Consider the following 22,200-nt stretch of genomic DNA (forward strand, 5'->3'; position numbering starts at 1 on the left):
GGGCAGATAGACCCATAATATATCGGAGGTGTGAGTGAATGTCCTCACTCCCTCCTGTTTTGTGGGAGAACATGCGTAGCTGTGCGACATGCTACATGCAGTTAAAGCCTCAGACTCTTCAGGCTGCGTGGAAACGTTACCTTCAGTCTGTGACGCACCAGCGCCGCGATGACTATCGTTGCCAGGCCGAGCGCGATGAAGCCGTACTGCATGTACTCCATCACCGCAGGTAGAACCACCAGGTTGGTGTGGAAGGTGTCGACGATGGGGCCGTCGATATACCCGCTCTGAGGGGGGGGGGGCAAAGACACAAAGAGACCAGCTGACTTTTAACTTCTTACTTTTAACACAAAATCTTTAACAGCTGAGCAAAAACACACAGTTTCTTTTGTTGTGATGTTGCAGTGGGAATAAAAAGGTTTCCAGCGTCTCCTGTACTTTTCACTGGATCTAACTTCATTTGCTCCAGTACAATTTTGTAAGTGAACGTCGTCCCCATCAACAATCAACGTTTATCCAACAATTATTGACACAAAATATTATCAACTAATAAATTATGGATCATAGATTAAGCTAAACTGAAGTTGATTAAATATTTAAAGCTTTTCCATCAGCGTCAATTCTTACTCATCAGCAGGAGTGGAGGCCTGTTGTTTACTCTTTAACTCACAGTCTGCTCTGTTATATTATTTATCTTATTTTAAGTATTGGTATTATCATTTTGCAGTTTGTCTTTCTTTGTACTTTCCATTAGCTGCTATAATACTGCAGATTTCTCCACTGTGGGACTGATGAAGGAAATCTTATCTTTTCTGATCAATTATCATGATCTTAAATCATACTCAGCTTTCTGAAACTGCAGTTTTGCTTTTGATAAATGACATATATTTGTATTTGTCTGACTGTTGACACAGAAAAGGATAATGAATTAAACTGACTAACTAACTAACACCACTATTTCTTTATGATGTAAATATCTATTGTAAATATAACAATAAAGAAATATATCCATTAAATATCTCTGTGGTCGATACAGAACAGACACTGTAAACTATCTTACATCATATTTAATAAATACAGTTAAACTTTTCAAAAGTCAAACACTCCTTCAAAAGCTGCATGAACTGCACATTTTCCTCCTGTTGCTTTTATAATCCTCTAATCCTGTTTTAACATAATAATTTGATAATTTTACACTATAATAGTGATTAAAGATCAATGGTGAACATGCACTGTGCATGTTTGTGATGCTGTTGAAACCTTCCCTCTCAACCAGCTTGATGCAGATGTTTTCAGTTTGTTTTCTGTGTCCAAACTTATGAGCAGAACATTTTGTGTTTTTGCAAATTCTCGGTAAAACCGAGTCAAAGCCGCCGAGGAGACAGTTACACAAAACAGGGGAAATAGTGGCGACACGCTGGTGACACTGGGAACGGAGAGGCAGGAACCATTTCCTGCTCCAGACACATGCACATTAACAAAAACAAGCCACAAGTCGTCTGAGAAATGACAATAAAATGCGACAGTGAACGTGACAGCTCACCTCCTCAAACCAGATCATGGGCATCACCACCTCCGAAATCTTTCCCGTTTCTCTGCAAGGACAAGAACACTTCAAACTCCAAGGCTACATAAGAAAAGCAGGAAACATTCACAAGCCTTTCATATGTCATAATGAACAGATATAAAAACACAATACATGACAACTGTTAATGTCATAATAATACTTCAGGGGATCATTTCCTTACGTAATTCCTGACACTCTCTTCATGTAGAGGTTGAGCTGCAGACGGATGGACACGTTCAGGGGGACACCTGTTTGCTGCAGACACACACACACACACACACACACACACATTAAACACACAAAACACACAAATCTCAAATGAGGAATAAAAACTGCTTTAATGTCCTCTTTGTAAATGAGTGACAATTATGCCTCAACTAGAGAATTGGAACATTAAATCTCCAGCCAACTGTTAAAAGAAATGTTCCCATATAACCAGACAAATGAAGGAAATCCTCATGTGTGAATGATTCTTTTGGGGTCCATCTTTCAGGGATGATTTTATAGGAATTATTCAGAGATGTAAGAGTGAAAACAATGCGTTTGTGCAAAATTTCATCGCAACCCATCCGATAGTTGTTGAGATATTTCGGTCTGGACCGGCAGACCTTGTCTTTTGGATCCTGCAGGGATTGACTCGGGAGCGTTAGTGAGGTCAGGCACTGATGCTGGACTCGGAGACGGTGTTGGACGGGGTTAACGTCAGGTTCACCAATTTGAGCTAAGGGGCCAGATCCAGAACATGAGGATCATACGTTCCCCACATATACCCAGTTGGAAAGTCGTAGCCAAGAACTAATGCCGTTAAATCGATCTGGGATAAATCTAACCAACATTAAGTTTCAGTTTCAGAGATGTTAGATTCAGCTGTATGATCATTTTGGAGGATGTGGGCAAACTGCGCCGGGTTAGAGAATCGTTTCTGTCGATCGTGTGTCGACTGTGTGACGGCACGATCACCTTCAACAAAAATGGAGGCTTTTGAAAACGGTAACAGGCCGGGGAAGCAGAGAGTGGGAGGTTTATACCCACAATCCCACTGCAGGTTAACTGAGGAGAAACCTTCCGAGAAGCAGCCAGAGAACAAAACTGTCAATTATGAGAAAATCCACATTTTAAAAAAAGGAGCCAACAACAGTTTGAGACCAAAAGGCTGCGTCACGTGTCCGGTTGCATCACACCGGCAGGTCCCTGTTACTCAGGCTTTTGTTGTGATTCTGAGTGTTTTTCTCTGGCAGAACAAACTGTGATGCAGCCCGGTCCAGACCCCCAGCTCGGACCCCGCGAAACCACAGTCACTAATTACCCAGGGTGTGTTTTCTGCAGTTTGGCAGCAGAGGTTTGGATTCACCAAATGTCTCTGCTTTTCCTCAGACTGTCTCCTGGCGACCAAAATGTTTGTTTCAGCAGAGGACGGCTCCACTCTCTGACTCATGATCATCATCAAACCCCCAAAAATTCATCCACTTCAGTTGCTCCGCCGCCTCCTATTTAATGTTGGATGACAATTGATTCTGGTATATTTGGCTGGGAAAGCTTTCAGAACCGTTCTCTTTCATGCCGTAACGTTTCCTCAGGCATTTGGCCCTTCGACTGCACAAATCCTGGACTCTCATGTTTGGTAACCTCCGGCGAGCGAGAGCCGGAAATCAACAGTTTACTGTACGAACCTGCAGGAAATGAAATGGCCCCCCCCCCCCCAGCCCCACACAACATTTTCATCTTGGATGGAAAATCCTCATAACTGCAGCACCAAAGTTTAACGAGTTGATCAGTTTATACTTGTGTCGAGCCTCTAGTCTAAAATAATAGTGTGCCATGTTGCTGTGCTGCTGGCCGGGGTTAAACTGTGTCTGTGTAACACTGGAAAAGTTTGATAAAGAACTAAAAACACTCAACACAAACTCAAATCTACTTTTTAATGAACTAAAATGTATTTGATCTGCAAGATTTAATCTGATTTGTATATAAACTGTATGTTCTTTATTTTATAAAGTACAAATCAGACTTATAGACGTGTTTCTGAGCTAATGGTAAATATTCTGCACTTATCTTACTCTTTTCTACCTTGATTTACGAAGCACTTCACAGTTCGCCTCTCACTCGTTCACAGATTCACGCAGACATCCATCAGGAGCCACTTCACGTTCGATGTCTTGCCCAAGGACACGCAGACGACCGGCAGCCACTGCTGCTCTATCATCACGACACGTACATCCCTGAGATGTCTTCACACAGAAAAGTCCGTGAGCGCCGGGTCGTAGCTACCACCGAGGTCCCCGAGGAGCGTGCTGACTCACCACAGGCTGTTGTTTTTCTAAATTAAAGTGATTTCTTTTTGTTGCCTAACAAACGTAATTGAAGTTCCCCTGCAGATAAAGATATGAGGCAGCTGGAAAACAGGCAGATAAAGTGAGTCTGTCAAAATATATGTGGACCTGGATGCTGTGAGCGCACGGCAACGTCAGGCCTTCATGCATATATACAGTGCAGCCTTTATGTAGGTCTGAAGATCTTTAGAGTCTTAGACAGAGAGAAGACACAGACAGAGGAAGATGATGATACGGTAGATGAGAGCTTTTAGTTTGGAAAACAGGAAACTGAAAAAAAGGAAAAAGAAAGCAGTGGCCGTGTCTGGACCTCTGCCCTGGCTCCCGCTGAGCTCTTAATGAGCAGATTAACATGAGGAGCTGATGGCAGCAGTAATAAGAATCAGAACGTCCAACATCCCCAAAAGGAAACCTCCCTGTTAATGTCAGCATCCAGTGATCTGCTCAGACTCGGGTTTTAATTAAGTGGTGACAGGCTCCAGTTAAACCTACGATTGTTTCTGAAGGAGAGAAAAAAAGGCAAACAGATGTTGAGAGTCTGTTCTCCTGAAGGACTGCGGCTGATAAATAACACGGTTTCACGACTTTTCTTTCTGCTCACAGAATTTCTGCAATTATTTTTATATCCGACATATTTATATCTCATCTTATATCATTTATCTCGATGTATTTTGATGGTAAATAAGTTTTAGAAGCACATTTACATCTACAAAAGTCATTTTAGTTGCTTTATTTTGACAGTGCAGAAATGATTCTTTTCACCTCCTGTTTCTATTTCTGTGAAAAGCAGATTTCTGCTGCGTATCTGAAATAAATCTGTTAAAATCAACGGTATAGTTTGTGTGTCTCTCGTTACCCATGTCCAATCAAACATCCTCTCTGCCCCGCCCCTTATGAAACCGCTCAGCAATTTGTTTGATTTGAAGCAGCTGTAAAGAATAAAGTCATTGTTTGGTTTTCTTTCTTAAAATGCCCCCATCCCGAGCTGAACACAGAAATCTTGGCGTCTCGTTTATGAATTTGACACGACTAAAAAAAAATTCCCCCTAGTGCCCGGTTGCTTCACATTCAGTAAACTTTCAGTAGTTGCCCCGTGGTCGTTCGCAGGCCTGTTAAAAGCAGCGGGGGTAAAAGTTTTGGGTCGTGAAGTCAATATTCAAAATAGAAAAATGTTAATGCAAACACAGCATGGTGCTGATTTTGACTCTGATTTTTCTGTGAGGGACTTTTCTCCGTGAAGCAGATTTCAGCTGTGGACATGTGGCTCTGATAAAAAGTTAATATGGAGCTGCAGTCGGGAGGACAGGAAGACGACTGCAGCTGTTGGCAAACGGCGAGAGGCCGACGCGTGACTGACACGGTCGGCCTTTATCTTTGGATGGTACACTCGTTCTCTTCTATAGTGTTGTCACTCTGCAGGACGCCGTTTTCACACCCTGCGGTGAACATTAACTGATGAGACGTTAACCCTCTGATGTCCATGGATGTTGGTATTAATATCTTTGCGACAGTAAAGCGCCGACAGATGGTTTAAATGTTGTTAGAATCTGAAAACTCTCCACTTTCTCTGACGTATCCTTGGAAAAAATCACACGTCACTCACAGCCTCTGAGATGTGGTTAAAGTAAAGTGACAGTCGACACCACGACATCACCATATTATAAAACTGGGCAAGATTTACGAAATTTTAAGCATTTATTATCCATCCATCTGCTCTTTCACTCACTATCTTTATGAAACTATAGATTAAACACATTTCAAGCACCAAAACGATTCGTAAAGGTTTATTTTCTCTGTCAGATCTCAAAAACCAGGCTTCAATTTGTTCAGCATTCGGGTCAAATTACGTCTCTGCACAGTTTTCCGCAACGAAAAGGAAATAAATTAGAAATAATGTAGAAATTGAGAAAAAGCCCTAAAAAATAAACAGTTCCACATCAATAAAACTGGACTGTTAGAAAACAATTAGCTTCATAAAGGAGTAAGAAAGAGGAAAAACTAACTGAATGTTCCCTTCATACAACTGGAGATTCACATTTAAACTGATGAATAAGCTCTTTAAGAGGCAGCGTTTCCTGTTTACAGACACAAACTGTCCATTGTAACTGTTGTCATTATATTGTTTACACACTTTATATAACTTGTTTACTTTTGGAAGACCAATTTAATGATTGGGAATTTATTTGGGATAAACAAAAAGATTCGATATTAAAAAGATAAACAACCTCCATATTCCATCCTGACAATAAGGAGCGCGTCTAACAACGACTCCATGTTCTGTTGGCTGAACGCAAAGCTCAATTATAATAACAAATTTCATTTCTTGCGGTAACATAACATCTGCACAATACCTGGAAGTAAAATGTGGCTCCTTCAGTTAGAATAAGCAATAGCACTTTTATTTTGAAGGCCTGAAGTTATGCGTGAAATCCTGTTGGAGAGTTATTGACAACACTGGCGAGCATGGACAGTTACGAGGAAGACTTATTACCTCTTTTTGTTTGTCTTTATTTAACTTTGGTAAAATGTCAGTCTAGTTTTCACGGTAGATTTGGCGAGAAGTCTCCGGATATATCAGAAGAAAGAAAAGCACTTGTGGCTGCCTGAGCTCGGAGTTACAGACCACAGCTTCCTGTGACAGTCGCTGTGTCTGAGAGCCGAGCACCTGGAGGAACCGCGAGCCGGAGAGCAGCTACTGCTAATCTAACATAACATAAAATGAGAGATTAACTCGTCTGTGCTCGACCAGATGACAGACTCGTGGCTTTAATGTTATCTATAGAAAGCTGATACGACCTGCTGCAGCCGTTTGTCTTTTTAAAAATCGGTGACAAATCACAAAACCTCCAGCCTGCGTGAATATTTAGAACGCAGCTCTTCGCTAACGATAACCAGAGGCCGAGTTTAGCAAGTCTGCGTCTGAGGTCTGAGCGGTGCTGCAGGTGACAGCGGAGCTCAGTAAAGACGGGATCAGATTTTACTGACTTTATTTCAGTCGACACCTTCACTAGAATCAACTCCACGCATCTCCAGTAGTTCATGTCACTGTAAACTCTCCTTTTCTGGCAGTGAAACATTATGAAAATGAATAAAACAATAAAAGAAAATTGACTGTGTGTAGGTTTTGCTGAACAGTGTCCACAAGAACGGTCTGTGTGCTAACGTTAGCCTCCATAAGCTACTGGTCCAACCAGACCAAGTCACACTGTCTGTGTTGAACTGAGCCACAGTGAATTTACTGCTTCGAAATTCTACGAATCAGTGCAGAGACGTCACACCACTGTCAAGATAACCTCATTAAATCCATCGCCAAGTGATTTCCTTTAATCTTTAACTTGATATCGATCTAGGCGTGCTGCATCTCTTGAGCTAATAAAAACAAAGAGGTCGTTATCAAACCAGATTTTTATTGCAGCCATAGAAAGTTTCTAACAACCCTTGTCTCACAAACAACTGCAATTACAGAGATATTGACCAATTTCCAATTAGCTTATCGACACTGCAGGTTACAGCCAGCACCATATACTGCTGCTGAACGTTTACTCCGACAGCGTTGCATAATGACCTGAACCGTGGCAGCGTCACATCAAAGTGACATGAGTAGTTTATTGGAACCATCATCATCATCATCATCATCAGTGCACTTTTACTGCGTTACTGTACGGCAATAAAATCTGTTGCCATCGAGTTCATTTTAATAAAAAAGGGACTTTTCCTGTGACTCCACCATTTACCAGGAAAACAGTCGTTAACTTTAAAACTCTTAATATGTAAATCCCAGTTTGAGTTGACGCTCAGACGCTGATGGGAAATATCAGGGAAACACGGTCGACTCATTGTGTTTTTACTTTATTTTCTTTTGTATTTCTTTCATTCCTTCCGCTGCAGATATCATGTTGTTTTCATGTTTTATTTTTATTTGATTATTTTCTTTTGTTTCTTAATTTCTTATGATTAAAATCTTTATGTATTGGTTCCAACATTAACCCCGGGCGGGTGTGTTACCTCACCTGCGGCCCCCGGTTTAGATAAAACACTGTGATATAACGAGAGGATGTTAAGTAAGTGGCATTTACAGGTTATCAGGTCATCAGATTGTTTTAGTGCGGCTGTTGTCGGCCTTGGTGTCCATCTTGACCGGACACTCACTGATTACATATCAATGACTTACAAAACGTTTGTGTCCTGTTATCTTGGTGTAAACACAGACATACTTATACTATCTGATATTGTTCTGAGTGAAAGGTTGGGTCCCACCATTACGGAGAAATGTTATTAATTCATTCTTAACTGATTTTAAATACGTGTAAGAGCTCAGCTGTCAGTTTATTAGGAACACCTTCCAGTCTATTACAACAGTCCTGCAGTAAATTCTCCCTCATGCAGGTTGGGTTTGTTTTTAAACTGTTGCAGAGAAGTGCTGATTCAACCGCGTGATCACGTTACAGGCTGCAGTTGGTCTTTGTTTTTTCTGTTTTTTTAATTTTGGCATGAAGCTGCATCTTTACCAAAGACATTCAGGGACAAAATGTTGGAAAAAAAACAATTGGAAAGCTTCATATTTTGGATGTAGACTGTGAAAGAAATAACACGGAAAAAAACTCAAACCAAAGTCTAAATTACATTTAAGAGGAGGAAACTATTACAGAACACAAAAGAAGAGGAAAGAAATGAGCCAGAAATTATGTAATATTTGTGAAGAGGCCTTGGAGAGTCGTGGGTGAGGGAGGTGTGGGGGGGGCAGTCCTTGCAGTTCAGTGTATCTGATCAAACTAGTCCTCAGCACCATGTCAGATCTTCCTCTTCACTCAAATATATGAGGTTACAGAAGATAAAAACACTTTATCCTCCTAAGACTTTTCGGTTCAGAATCAGCACAGCCTCAGCTAATTATACATGTCGCTCAATGAAGACTTCTGTGCAGGAATAATAAGGGTTAGTAACCCGTAAAACAACAAATAACAGGTAAGTCCAAATCTTTTCTAATTTTTGATATTAGTTTATCGAACGAAGTCGGTGACTCTCGCGAACAAACCGAGGCTCGTTAGAAAGTGATAATTCTGTAGTTTAACATGGAGAAAACTTCACGTCACCAGCTCAAATAATTGTGGAGTTATGACGCTGTAAAAACAACGTGATACTGACTTAAAAGTGCATCAGTAAAGGCTGCGGTTTCAATCTGTTCTCAAACTCAATCACTTCATATTAGTGTGTGTGTGTGTGTGTTTGTGTGTGTGTGTGTGTGTGTGTGTGTGTACTGACCGGGTGAATGTCGATGAAGAGGCCATGCTCTTCCTCGTTGGGACTGAGGCCCAGCACAGTGTCCAGGAGAACAGGATCAGCATTAAAGAAGTGAGGATGAGAGATGAAGACCGGAGAGTCTGTAAAATAGACACAGAATGAGACACAATAAAAATGAATGGAGGTCGTGTTAATATTGATCCTCAAACTGGTGTTTGTGTGTCACAGATTCAAACACTAGAACTACAGAGGGAACATTGACTGGTGCTGAAAGAACCGCTTGATAAATGATTGAGTCGATCCCAGAAAATATAATGTAAACATAATTCAAATCAATCACTTAAGTCATAAATCAAACAGAAATACTTGATTGTAAGTTAAAAATCTTACATTTTATGGATAAACGTCTAAAAGTCATCGATTAGGTCGTTGATCTATTTGTGGTGAACACTCACTGTGGCGACAGCTGCTGACGTTCAGGATGCCGGACTGTCTGCAGGGGCAGAAACCTTCGTTGGGGGCGTAATCTGTCCCGTTGGCGAACAGGGTCTTGGGTGCCACGTATCGATACAGAGGGATCCCCCTCATCTCACCAGGACGCTGGTAAACAAGCTCCATAGATCTGAACGGAAAAATGGAAAGTGGTTTTATAAGTTTGCAAAATGAAGTGTGAGAGAAAGAACTGCGGAAACAAAGTAGATGAAGTCTCTTACCTGCAGGCGTCGGGGCTGTAGAAAGGCAAAGTGGTCTCTTTAGTCATGAAGGGAGGCCACATCTGTCCAGCTGTTCCATTGATCATGTTAGACTGAGGCGTCCTCCAGTAGTTCAGCTGGTAACAGAGAGGACAGTCAGATGTGAATGGACAAACACACACACAGACCGGAGCAGCCGACGGTGTCGTGTTGACGTCTCACCTCTGTCAGGCCGTTCCAGGAATCGACTTTATGAACCTTCCTGATGTCGTCCTGTCCGGTGAAGATGGTGAACAGACCGGTGTTGGAGTTGTTGAACTAAAAAGAGAAATGTGAACACAATTCTTTATCTGCATGAGCTTATTAATCACTGACTCAAACAGCAGATATTTGAAGAAGACTCAAAAAGTTCATTGTTTATGCTTGAAAAAAACAATTATTAAAATTGCCGCTGGTTATATTTCTATAGATTGACTGACTGATTTAAAGCTCCTCCAGTGTAAAGGTCTGTGTCCATGTGTAGTGTGATTATAGATCAGCTCTAGCTTCTATATTAATACTGTGAAAGTATCAAAGCCTCAGTCCACAGAGAAATGCACACAGCCTGTATTCAGAAACTGAGCCTTAAAACCAGCCGTCAGGACTTCTGGAACTTTGTGATGTCACAACAAAGCAGTCACCAAGCCCCGCCCACCTGGACCCACCATCCAAACCTTGCAGGATTTGGTTTCTCTGAGTGTTTTTACCTGAAATCTGCTTTATTTTTATTGGATCACTCAGAAAACAGTCAGCCAATCAGAAGAGAGGCTCATCTATTTTGCTCCTTGTCTCCCTGTCGTCATAAAACTCTGTTTTTAAAAACTCACGTCAGCAAAGAGGCCAAACTTTCCCGTCGAGGGCAGCGTGCCGGGCAGGTATTTGTTGAGGAACTCGACCAGTTTACTGTCGTAACCCCACATCAGCTCCTCCACGGTCTTGGTCAGGAAAGGCCCCTCCTTGAACGTCTTGAAGGTGGTGCTGATCATTAAACGCACGGCGAAAGGCAGGTTTTCCATCATCACCGCTGCACCCTGAGAAAAGAAAAAGAAGAAAACACACAGGAGTGACAAAGCAGCAGTAGGCGGAGCTGAGGGTGTGTGTCGAGCGAGAGGAGGCGACGTCTTACCAGCACCAACATGTTAGGGATGGTGATGATGTCGGACTCGTTCCCCGCAGACATGGACGGTTCGAAGTAGTATCTTCTGTATTCCTTGTACGACACCGTGTTGTTGGGATGAAATGTGACGTTGTCTTTCTGACACCGTTTCCTGTAAAAGAAAGACGTTGAGAGGAAAAGCTGCGGTTCAAGGTGCACAGAACCCTAATAATGTGATAAAGAGATAAAGAGGCAGATAAGACGGACGAGAGAATAAACCATTTCACTAAATGCTGTAGTAGAACTGTGGCTGTGTTATCAAACCCAACCCCGCTGATAGCACGCCGCTCTATCCCGTTTGTTGATAAACTGCTTATCATCGGAGGGTCACGGGCTCGAGCCAATCCCAGCTGATATCGGGCAAGAGGTGAGGTACTGGACAGGTCGCCACGCTAAAGAAACAAACAACCATTCACACCTACAGGCCAGATTAACCCACATGTCTTTGGATTGTTGGAGCAGAACATGCAAACTCCTCACAGAGAACCGTCTTCCTGTGAGGCGACAGCGCTAACCACTGCCCCACCGTGACACGCTGATTCTTTTATCAGGTCGTTCCTGATTTAAAACACTTTTTTGAGGCAACATTTTACATTTGAGAACTTTTCGCTTATTTTGTTAAATTAGAAAATTATTTTTTGCGATATTGCAAATTGCGATTTTGATTATACTTCAGTTAATTGTGCAGCTGTAATGGGAACAACCCAGAACTCACAGCGTCACTGTACCGTGTAAACTCCAGCTGACCCGAACTGTCTCTCTGGACTTCAGAGTTTTCATTCTGTCTGGTGCGTTTAACGGTTTGTTTTGCATCAGTAACAATCCAAACACAGACGTTAATACTGGCCTGTGATTTCAATTACGATAACAATTCGTTAACAAAGCACAGGGCTGCAACTGACGATCATTTTAATTAGATTAATCTGACGATTATTGGCTCACTAATCCGTTAATGCCGATTTCCTGAAGCCCGGAGTGATGTCAGATGATCGGGGTTTTTCTTCTTTTAAATCAACAGTGGAAAACCTAAAAATATTCACTTTATTAATAAAAACAAAGAAGCTGAAACAAGAGAATTTTTGGCAGTTTTGCTTATAAACACTAACTTCAGTGATTCAGTCAATTATCAAAATAAAAGCTTATCATTTTTCTGTCAGTTGATTTATTGATTAATTGACTAATTCTTTCAGCTGTAACAAAGAATTTAATCTATACAAACTCCTGATACTCTTCTGCACGTTGTATTAAAGAGCTTTAAACAGCGAACTGGCTTTCAGTGTAGGATCTGAGTTATTATTTTGATTTGAGAGCTTCTACATTTCCAACGCTCTGTTCTAACAAGGGATCCCTGCTGTTTCTCATGCAGCTGTTTTGTGAGCACTTGATTAGGAACACCACAGTGAGAGCGAAGGGAGGAACGACCCAGTGTCAAACAGCCTCGGTTCTTTGTGTCAGGGATCCACCAGATGTTGGAAACTTTTCCCCTGAGGCTCCGCTCCACGTTGACACGATTGCATCACATCACTTCTGCACATTTGTCAGCTGCACAGTCAAGCTGCCAACCTGCCACATCCCAGAGGTGGTCTGGCTGGACTCAGGTCTGGAGACCGGAGATCGGTTGTTTAAGAAACACGCAAACCCGCCTTCGTGTGTCACTGAGATCACACTGTTTGAGCTTAACCTGATGCCCCTGAGCTGTAACTGCTGCCACGTGATTGGCTGATTGCATGAAGGTGCACAGGTGTTTCTAATAAAGTGTTCAATGAGTGTTGTTTATAAGTATGAACTTATAAACACTTTTTTATTAACGTGGCTCAGTGAGACCGTCATTCTGTAACTGAGTGTTTAACCTGTTAGCAGACACCCAAATAACCCAAAATAATAAAGCTACAGTTTTTCACTCATCGGTCTCCTTTGAAAGATAAACCCTCTAATTTTATAATCAAAAAGTCGGAGTGAGTGGAAGAGATACTGAACCAAAGTAACAGAGGCACAAACGTCCTGTCGTAGTTTTGTGTGGCGTCACAGTCGACAGCGATGTGAGGATCCTAAAATGTTTTGCACAGATGGAAACTGGAGAACTAAAGTTGTGCCCTTGGTGACTCAACAATAACCTGATGGCTTCATGACAAATCATAACATACACTTCCAAAAAAAGTACAAATCAAATTCGATTATCACACTGGAAACAGCGTCCTGTGTCTCCGCTGCCGAGCATCTTCTATAAATGGCCTTCGATAAATCGCCAAAAACACAAGTCTCCACATTGCGAAGCTCAGCTCGGCTCTGTTTGGCGTGGTGGAGTTCTACCGCTCTTCAAAATAGCCACAGTTTGATTGTGAATTAAACAAATTGGTCTCATGCTTCCCCAAAAATCAAAATGAACCCGTGTTTCTCAGTCTGCTCGTTCTTAATCATGATTTTCACAGTCATCCTTTATTTCCATCGGCACCGACACAATTACACAACTGTCCTCACACGCTGAGATGAGTCTGAACCTCTCGTGCAAAACTCTGTGGAGTGCACCTTTAAGTCTGTAATTGCTTTTTCCTTTAAACCCTCTGCAGCAGGAAGATGAGAACGACTGGACAAAGTGACAAAGGAAGCAAGAATCAGTTATGGAATCACTGTGCTCCTGCAAGAACCTTTTTCCCTCCACATCCCGCTGAACTCTCACAAAACAAACGACAAACTAGGTCGACATATGCAGCTGAGGCATATGCTGAGTAATGCTTTCACACCAACATACTTCCCCCCTCTCTCGGTACATATATGGTGCAGTTATGCAACAGTGTTTGGGCTGCATCCCGCCACGTTAATAAAGAAAAGTTTATTAGTTTGAATGCACACAGTGACCCACATACTGCGAGAGGGGGCACACAGTGTTCCACAAAACGGACCAATCAGAGACAAATACACAGCTCTGCTTCACCAGGGCAGGAGCCTATAGCCGGACAGGACCATGTTTTAATAGACACAATAAAAAGCCCAACAGATGGTTCAGAAATTGGGTCAAAATATATAAAATATTTCTGAAAAATGATCCTATTTGACAAAGTGAGCAAAGCAGAGAGGACGACCTTCTTGCAACATATCTTCAGGTTGCAGGACAAAGTTTACTGATAGAGAAATACAATACATAGAAGCATGTGCTCTCAGGGAGGTGTTGGATGTAGTTTATTTAAACGCTTACCTGTACACATAAGGTCCTCGCTGCTCCACCATGGGCTTCTCTCCCTTCAGGATCTCCTTGGGGTTGAGGACGTTGAAGAAGTAGACGGACATGTAGAAGGGCACGGGGATGTCCTTCCACATGGTGTAGGACACACTGTTCTTCGGGTCGATCACTGTGTTCTGTCGTGAGCGGGATAAAGAAATATGGGAGGATGTATTAAGATTAAAGGGATGAAACCGCCATTTAATTTCATTATCAATTCACCTTCAAATTATAAACGATTTTTCCATAAAATGCCAGAAAATACGTCTTTTAATTGCTCGATTCGTCCCATCAACAGTTCAAAACACAAGATATTCAGTTCATTATTATTGTTGTTGTTGTTGTTGTTGTTGTTATCATTAATATCATTACTATTAAAAAAGCTTTAAATCTTCATGTTTAAAAAGCTGGAAAACACAAATTGGCTAAATGAAAGAAAGAATTAGAGGTAATTGATCAATGAATCATTTCAGCTCTGATATAATTGAATTTAAATGGGTTCACATAAAAATTATTTTTACATTCATAAATCACTGATAAGGATTCAACTGTTCTCCCACTGAGAGACGCGTGTCAGAACATGCATAGATTACATTATCTTGTCATATAGGTTCACACTGTGTCCGTGACCTTTATTTTGATTTCCACACTGCACCTTTGCACCGTAGCACGCAGCAGAAGTCAACCTCATTCATTCATCCTTTCCGTGCCTTTTAGAAAATCTGCATCTTTTTGGATGTAAACATCAGACTGACTGAGATAAGTGGATCTGCTGTACATGATATACAGATATCTATACTTTATTTAATCAGGAAGTCACATTAGGATCAAGATCTCATCTACAAGTGAGACCTGAGAACAGAAACATTTTCAGCAATTTAATATACAATCAGATATGTATTCATACAAACAAGTGTGTTTATATAAACAGCGATGCTTTTAAATATGCATTAAGATACACAACCAGGTGGACAATCAGATGACGACTTAAACTGATTCACTGATCATTTTGTGCGACTAACAGTCCAAAAACCTAAAACTATTCATCTTGCAGTTATATACAACAACACATGTTCGCAGTTTAGAAGCTGGAAACAGTAAATGATCAATCGATTAATCAACTAATAGTCATGTGTAAAAGTTCTAGGGCTAATGTGACATTTTATTAACATTACAATAATAATACACATCATTTAATAAGTGATGCTATGCAAAGATTTCAACATCTTTTTTTATACGCAGGGGTGGACAGTAAGGAAGTACTTGAGTACTTTACTTAAGTATATTGTTCCAGTATCTGTACTTTACTTGAGTTTTTTTTTGGAAACTTATAACTTTTACTCCACTACTCTTAAAAGACAAATACTTTTGACTCCACTATATTTCTATGAAGTGCTTTTAATTTGAAGCAGAGCTTTTAGTCAGAGGAATTTATTTTATTTTATTTTGAAAGAGAAAAACCAATCAATCACAGTCAACTCCTCCACTGTCAGAATCTATAAATAAAGATTCCTTTCGTTTGTTTTAAATGTTTTCTGTGTTTGAACACGACCAAGATCCATCAATACCTACAAAAATGTTTAACCCCAGATAAACAGCATGTAGTTAGCATCATTTTGTTGACTTAATTGTGTGTTTATATATATATATATAGATATATATTTCTGTCAGCTTTGTATCATATTCTACAAGCTTTTTATTCTACAGGTTCTACAGTTAAAGTCATTTGGTTCTAATTTTAAATCAAATCAGTACTTTAACTCAAGTAAAACTCAAGTACTGGAGTTATATTTGACCTGGAGGATCTATACTGTGACTTAAGTAATGGAGGTGTGAACTTTGTCCACCTGTTTTTTAAGAAAACCTCCTCACATAACATTAACACTCCCATTATATTATATCATATTCTTATTTCTCCACAGTTTTGTTTGAGCTTTACGATCCCGCCACACATATTTGATTCATGCTAGCAGCACATATTATTACCGTTTATAAGCCTTTTGTTAGCTTGTCATCATTCAGTGGTTTTTCCTGTGAGACCTCACCTGAGATAAAAGTGCGAACTCAGCACATTAAAACTCAGGTTTAAACATGCTACATATCCGCTTACCTTCACTATCTGGTCGTCGATGATTAACGGTCCCACAAAGGTAAGAACCGTCCCGAACACCACGGTCAGGACACCTGCCACCATGAACCCGACCGCGACTTTATATTTATTAACTGCCATGGCTCGTTATTGTCAGTGTTTACGTCCCGGTTCAGCTTGTTTACGTCCCGGACGGTGACGGTTAAACGGGGCTAGCTAACCGTGAGCGACGGCGGCGGAGTCACAGCCGTTAACGTTGTTGTTTTTAATGTTTACAGTCCACGAGCACACCGGCTCATTAGTGCTTCTGATCGATAACGTTGACCTACATCTATTGTCGCTGTATTTATAGTCTGCAGGCCACGCCTCCGCCGCGCAGAGGATTCTGGGAATTGTTGTTCCTCACTCATTCTACGCTCAACTACAGATTTTCACACATTAACAGCGGAGGAGGAAGTTTTGAGATGATATATATTAACTTAAAGTTAAAGTACTGAAAGTATTAAAACCTTAAAGTACTAATAAAAATATATATAAAATATGAAATTTCCCCTGTGAATAAAATATTATCGTATATCAGTTGTGGAAGACATATTAAAATTACATATATTCTTTATATATATTGTTTTACATGTAGAGTTTTTAAAATTATTTTCTTTTGTTTTTTCTGTTTTATTAATAAAGCGTTTTTTTGTTTTTGTTTTTGGAAGACTGTGGAAGCCAATGGTGATCCAAATAAAGTAATAAATATATACATATTAACTTAAAGTTAAAGTACTTAAAGTATGAAACGTTAAAGTACTAATAAAAATATATATAAAATATGAAATTTCCCCTGTGACTAAAATATTATCGTTTTTAAAATTATTTTCTTTTGTTTTTTCTGTTTTATTAATAAAGCGTTTTTTGTTTTTGTTTTTGGAAGACTGTGTGGAAGCCAATGGTGATCCAAATAAAGTAATACATATAAATATATTAACTAAATGAAAGTACTGAAAGTATGAAACTTTTAAATACTCATAAATATATATGAAATGTAAACTAGCCCCAGTCACTGAAATATTATTATAGGCCTATATCAGACACATATAGATAATATACATTCACTAAAAGTTAAAGTACACATAGACAAAATATAAAATATAAAGTTAAAACAAAATGATTGAAATTGAAATTGAATTTGCAAAGACTAGCAAACATCAAAGTTTCACTTACAATGAGCTCAGTTGGTATTCTGTCACTTTTAGTTAGTTAGTTAATTACATAACTTACAATACAGGACAAACAGCATGGATACAGTATCAACAAACAACATGATTTAAAAATAAAAATAAAGTTAAATGTAATAAAATGAGAGGATTTTTTCTCAAGTGCTGTGCTTTACACAGTTTTGTTGACTCCAGCTTGTCTTTATCGCTGCGCCATATAATGTATAGTCTATGTGTAGAACAGACTGTATTATAGCTGATACAGTAAAGATTGCCTATATATGTAGAATAAATGGCAGTAAAGGCTTTACGTGTCTGTGAAGCTGCAGTAGTCAGCGCTTTCTGCAGAGAAAACTGCAGCTTTTATCTGCTGCTCTCAGACTGATAAACAAGCAAATAAAGAAAACTGTGCAGAAAACTGTGACATCATTTGCATTTGCGCAGATAAGAAGAAAGAAAATTCAATAATCCGACAGTGAAGACCTCCAGACTTTATGTTCACAACTCTACTGTGACTTACTTTAATGATTTGGTCCTTCATCACCGCTGGGCCCACAAACAGAAGAACCGCTCCAAAGATCACCGTCAGGGCACCTGCCACTATAAATCCAATGGCTACTTTGGATTTATTTATGCGCATGGCTGCTGCTGCTGCTGCTGCTGCTGGCTGCTGCTGCTGCTGCTGCTGCTGATGATGATGATGATGATGAGGTTTTGCCTCTGAGTCTGCAGAGCCACCGGGCTGAGATGTGACCGGGAGCTGCTGTGTGTTAGAGTCCAGCTGTGGACGGTGGGTGATGGACTGAGAGGAGGCTGAGGTCCGGTGCGCTGCCTGTGTTTATACTGTGCAGACCCCGCCTCAAACCCTCACGCTGCGGGGGCGTGTGTAAACTACACACTGTGCACTTCTCTCCCAAAACCATGCAAATTCATGTGAAGTCACACTGAAGTCAGATGACAGCTCCACTTGTCACTGTATGTTGTTTTGTGTAATTTGAAGCAGCGGTTGGACACCCAACTCAGATCATACACCTCCAGACTCTGACCGCTGTCTATGAAGCTGCTTTTGTCTGATGGAATAGAACAGAATAAAAAGCCTTTATTATCATTGCATCTGAAATACAATGAAATTAGGAGTGCTTCACCTGGATGGTGCATGTAAGTTAAAAAAAAGAAACATAGTGTAGAATATATATAAAGTGCTATTCCTGCACATTGCATTATTTTCATTTTGAGTGCTGAGTGAGAGAGTGAACGGCCCTGGGAAAGAAACTGTTCATGGCTCTGGTGGTCTGAGTTTTTAATGACCTGAGGGCAGAGGGTCAAACGGGTCGTGGCCAGGACGAGAACAGTTTGTGGACAGGCAGCGAGGGAAGAGAGCAGCCGGTGATTTTCTGTGTTAATAACCCTCTGCAGAGCTCTGAGACACGCTCCACTGTGGAGCGGTAAAAGGCCACAAGCAGCTTCTCATTCAGATTCTTTGCTCTCAGGACTCAGATCAGGTAAAGAAGAGCACGGGAAGTGCATGATAAGAGCTGGTTAGGTCTGTCAGTGTGTTAGAGGTGTTAGGAGACGAGGTCAGAAGTTAGAAGTTAGCTGCTGCTCTGATAGCAGAGACCAGGACAGTCTGGACTGAGTCTTGTGTGCAGGGATGGTGATGAATATGCACTATATGAACATATGATGCATGCATAACCATAAGGAACAGCACCTACACTGCAGTCATAGCAACTTCGAATAAAGCTGGTTTTTCTGCTCTTGTGAAACGTGACGACACATTTCCAGCCGCCTGCCGTCGTGCAGCTTGTTGCTGTGTATCTCCCGCATGTGCTAAAGTCTTGAGGTCGATAGAAAGGTCACTGTCATGTTATAGAGGGACGTGGTGGACTCTCTGATTTGCAGAGTTGACCTAATTATCCAAAAGAAATGGTTTGTCGTGGTCAATCTTTCGCCACAACAGCGTGAGATCAGGAACTCTCACTGTCCCCGACCTCAGCAGTTAGAGGGCTCATCTCCCAGATGTCATGTATTTTAGTTTTGGGTTATCTTGAAGTGGGAATTAATCTAGGGGTCACATACTGTTTTATCCCACACTTTTCCACCTATTGTCTTCATCAGTCGTCCATCATAAAGAGAAATGAGGAGAAACTACTTTAACTGTGGTGAATCCCAATGTTTCACACACTCGTTTACAAATGAATGACAAAGACGTAAAACTCACAGTTCTGCTGGTCAATAAGTAAAGCCAACGGTTTAATGTTTGTTTTGTATTTGTTCATGTAGACTGTAATGTGTCTTCCTGTCTGTAGTTATGTGGTTGTACACTGTGCAATGACAGTAAAGGCATCGTACTGGATTGGATTGACACAGAGATGCAGCCCTGGCACCAAGAACAAAAGCTTAAAAGACTAAAAGCTTTGCTAAGACTAACTCTGACATGTTCAGAATAATGACAAACTTAAAAACTAAAAGCTTCAATCAGAGAAACTAAACTCCAGAGCTAAAGCTGTCTCGGTGTCAGATTTTCACTACACGACTATCGTGGCCAAAAGATTTCAGGATAACGAGATGATAACGATGTCTGTGTCTGTGAGTAATAAGGTACAAAAAGTATTATATATATGTATATATATTTCCTTTTTTAAATATCACAGCCATCATCATGCGTCAGGACAAACCTGTGAGGATCTGACCCAGGAACAATTTGAACAAGTTTTATACATTAGAGAAAAAAACAACGAGCTTGATTCTGTCTTTAATGTTTCAGTCGTATTTAGTGGATGAATGAAAAAGAGAAATGAGGAGGATGTGAAGACGGACAATTTGAAGAAGTAGTTCCAACACATTCACGGCGGATTGTTGTTATTACTCTTTGGATTTGGAGCGATTAAACAAAAGAGATATAAGATGTTAATCAATGAGCTTCACAGGTGATGTAAAGGACGGAGCGAGGCTAGCTGTGTCGCCCTGTTTCCAGGGCTTTGTGCTAAGCTAAGCTAACCCGCGGTAGCCTCATATTTAACAGACAGATCCGTCCTTCTCGGTGCAAGTGGAAGTGGATCGTTGTGAATGAGTGCAATCTCGTGTCATAACCCTGTTTATTGCAGTCAGCTGTGTTCCCCGAGCGCTCACATAGAGGACAGGAGCGGGAGAAGACTCCGTCAAATCTGAAGGGTAAAACGAGGAGGAAGCAGCAGGGGAAGCCAAGACGCCATTAAAGTTCAGAGAAGATGAAGAGCGCGGAGGAGATGCCCAAGGTCAGCTCTGGATAGGAAGCATTTCATTTTGGAGGTTAGCCTTAAGTGTAGGAAACAGGACTGGGTGTTGTTTGCCGTTGGGTTTCCTGAAATAAATTGAGATTCATGTGAAGAATGGCTCCCATGTCTGCGTGATATTGGCGGGGAGGAAAGCGAGGTCAGGCTCGATGGCACAGGTCAGGTCCGCAGAGCCAAATAAAGGAGGTGCTAAATTTTTGTATTTTTTCCTCTTTCTGTTTTCAACCTGTTTACACAGGATGGCTGACCTGTCTGTTGCCGGGGGTTACCTGCGTTCACGGGACAAGGTGAGGCAGAAATCACACATTCAGACAATTAATCAAACGAACAAAACTAATAATAAATAATAAAAAATAAATGATAAAGAGAAAAATGGTGAAAGTGTAAAAAGGTTTCAAACCAGCACTGAATAATAATAATAATAATAGTGAAAATAACCTTTTCATGATGCTCACAGTGGACAGGTAGATGTTTGGTTTATGTTTAGCCCCGTGCTGTGACGCCCCCTGGAGGAGCTCTGAGGAAATAACCCTGATGATGCGACCTGGGGTTGGAGGTCAGTGTTAGCAAATCATTAACAAAAGGTCCTTCAACAATTATTCTTATTAATGCTTATTAATAACTCATCCACAAAGCTTGAGTAATTGATTAATTAACCATGAATAAATCCATTTATCTCAGTATAAACGATGCTTTATCAGAAAGTGGTACCAGCCTCGAAACATCTGTCAGATGGATTTTTGTTTCGTTTTTTAGCCCATGTTTGTTGACGTTTTGGAAAATGATCTATTTTTAACTTCCTGTTTGTTACGAGCCGTTGGACAAAGTGAAAACCATCAGTGACCACTGACCGAGGAGCTTCTTCTTCCTCCGGCTTCTCATCACATTCATGGAGGTTTTTTACAGCAGTGTTTTCATGTCTGAGTTCAGGTCCCACTGAATCTTCACAAACATTTCCAGATGTTTCAGATGTTTTCGGAACAAAATGTGAGTTTTAGATATTGAGATCTGATGACTTGATAAATCTTTACTGATTCATCTGATTTGGTTTTTTGATCAGTTTGAGAGTTTTGATATAATGATAATAATCTTTATTTATATAGCACCTTTCAAAAAACAGTTACAAAGATAAAACTGATGAACAATAAAAATGAAAGATAATAAACAGTGTAAAGGTTTTACAACGACAATGAGGTTCAGTAAGAATTAGATGAAAGTCTAAAATGATTAAATTCATTGCTTAAAAAACAGAATGATGACTTTATCTATAATAGATTTCAAACATTAATGAGTTCAGACCGGAGAAAGCACACCTATTAAAAATATGTCTTTAAGAGACTAAAGAAGTCGCCGGGCGGATCCCCTCAGGGAGGCTGGTGTGAGGGG

At 40.5% G+C, this 22,200-nt stretch overlaps 1 protein-coding gene across 7 annotated transcripts in view; it reads right to left on the bottom strand.

Moving 5' to 3' along the window:
* scarb1 (scavenger receptor class B, member 1) overlaps positions 1 to 18,334 on the bottom strand; it is a 24,135-nt gene extending 5,801 nt beyond the window's left edge. For 5 of the 7 annotated variants that reach the window (XM_023412464.2, XM_023412465.2, XM_023412462.2 and 2 more), the window contains exons 1-11: positions 16,353 to 16,657; positions 14,219 to 14,379; positions 10,996 to 11,137; positions 10,697 to 10,900; positions 10,053 to 10,148; positions 9,852 to 9,967; positions 9,594 to 9,760; positions 9,160 to 9,278; positions 1,749 to 1,822; positions 1,544 to 1,595; positions 141 to 287 (exon numbers count right to left, since the gene is read on the bottom strand). In XM_023412464.2, coding sequence (XP_023268232.1) covers positions 141 to 287; positions 1,544 to 1,595; positions 1,749 to 1,822; positions 9,160 to 9,278; positions 9,594 to 9,760; positions 9,852 to 9,967; positions 10,053 to 10,148; positions 10,697 to 10,900; positions 10,996 to 11,137; positions 14,219 to 14,379; positions 16,353 to 16,472 — 1,398 coding nt within the window. In that variant the 5' untranslated portion in view covers positions 16,473 to 16,657. Of the gene's footprint in view, positions 1 to 140; positions 288 to 1,543; positions 1,596 to 1,748; positions 1,823 to 9,159; positions 9,279 to 9,593; positions 9,761 to 9,851; positions 9,968 to 10,052; positions 10,149 to 10,696; positions 10,901 to 10,995; positions 11,138 to 14,218; positions 14,380 to 16,352; positions 16,658 to 18,059 lie in introns of those variants that run through there. The other 2 variants (XM_087175651.1, XM_023412461.2) reach the window with 1 other exon arrangement.
* Positions 18,335 to 22,200: the final 3,866 nt, after the last annotated feature.

The sequence above is a fragment of the Seriola lalandi genome, unplaced genomic scaffold (genome assembly GCF_002814215.2).
Source record: "Seriola lalandi dorsalis isolate HSWRI2012SDOR001 ecotype SW California unplaced genomic scaffold, Sedor1 jcf7180002054480, whole genome shotgun sequence".
NCBI classification, from domain to species: domain Eukaryota; kingdom Metazoa; phylum Chordata; class Actinopteri; order Carangiformes; family Carangidae; genus Seriola; species Seriola lalandi.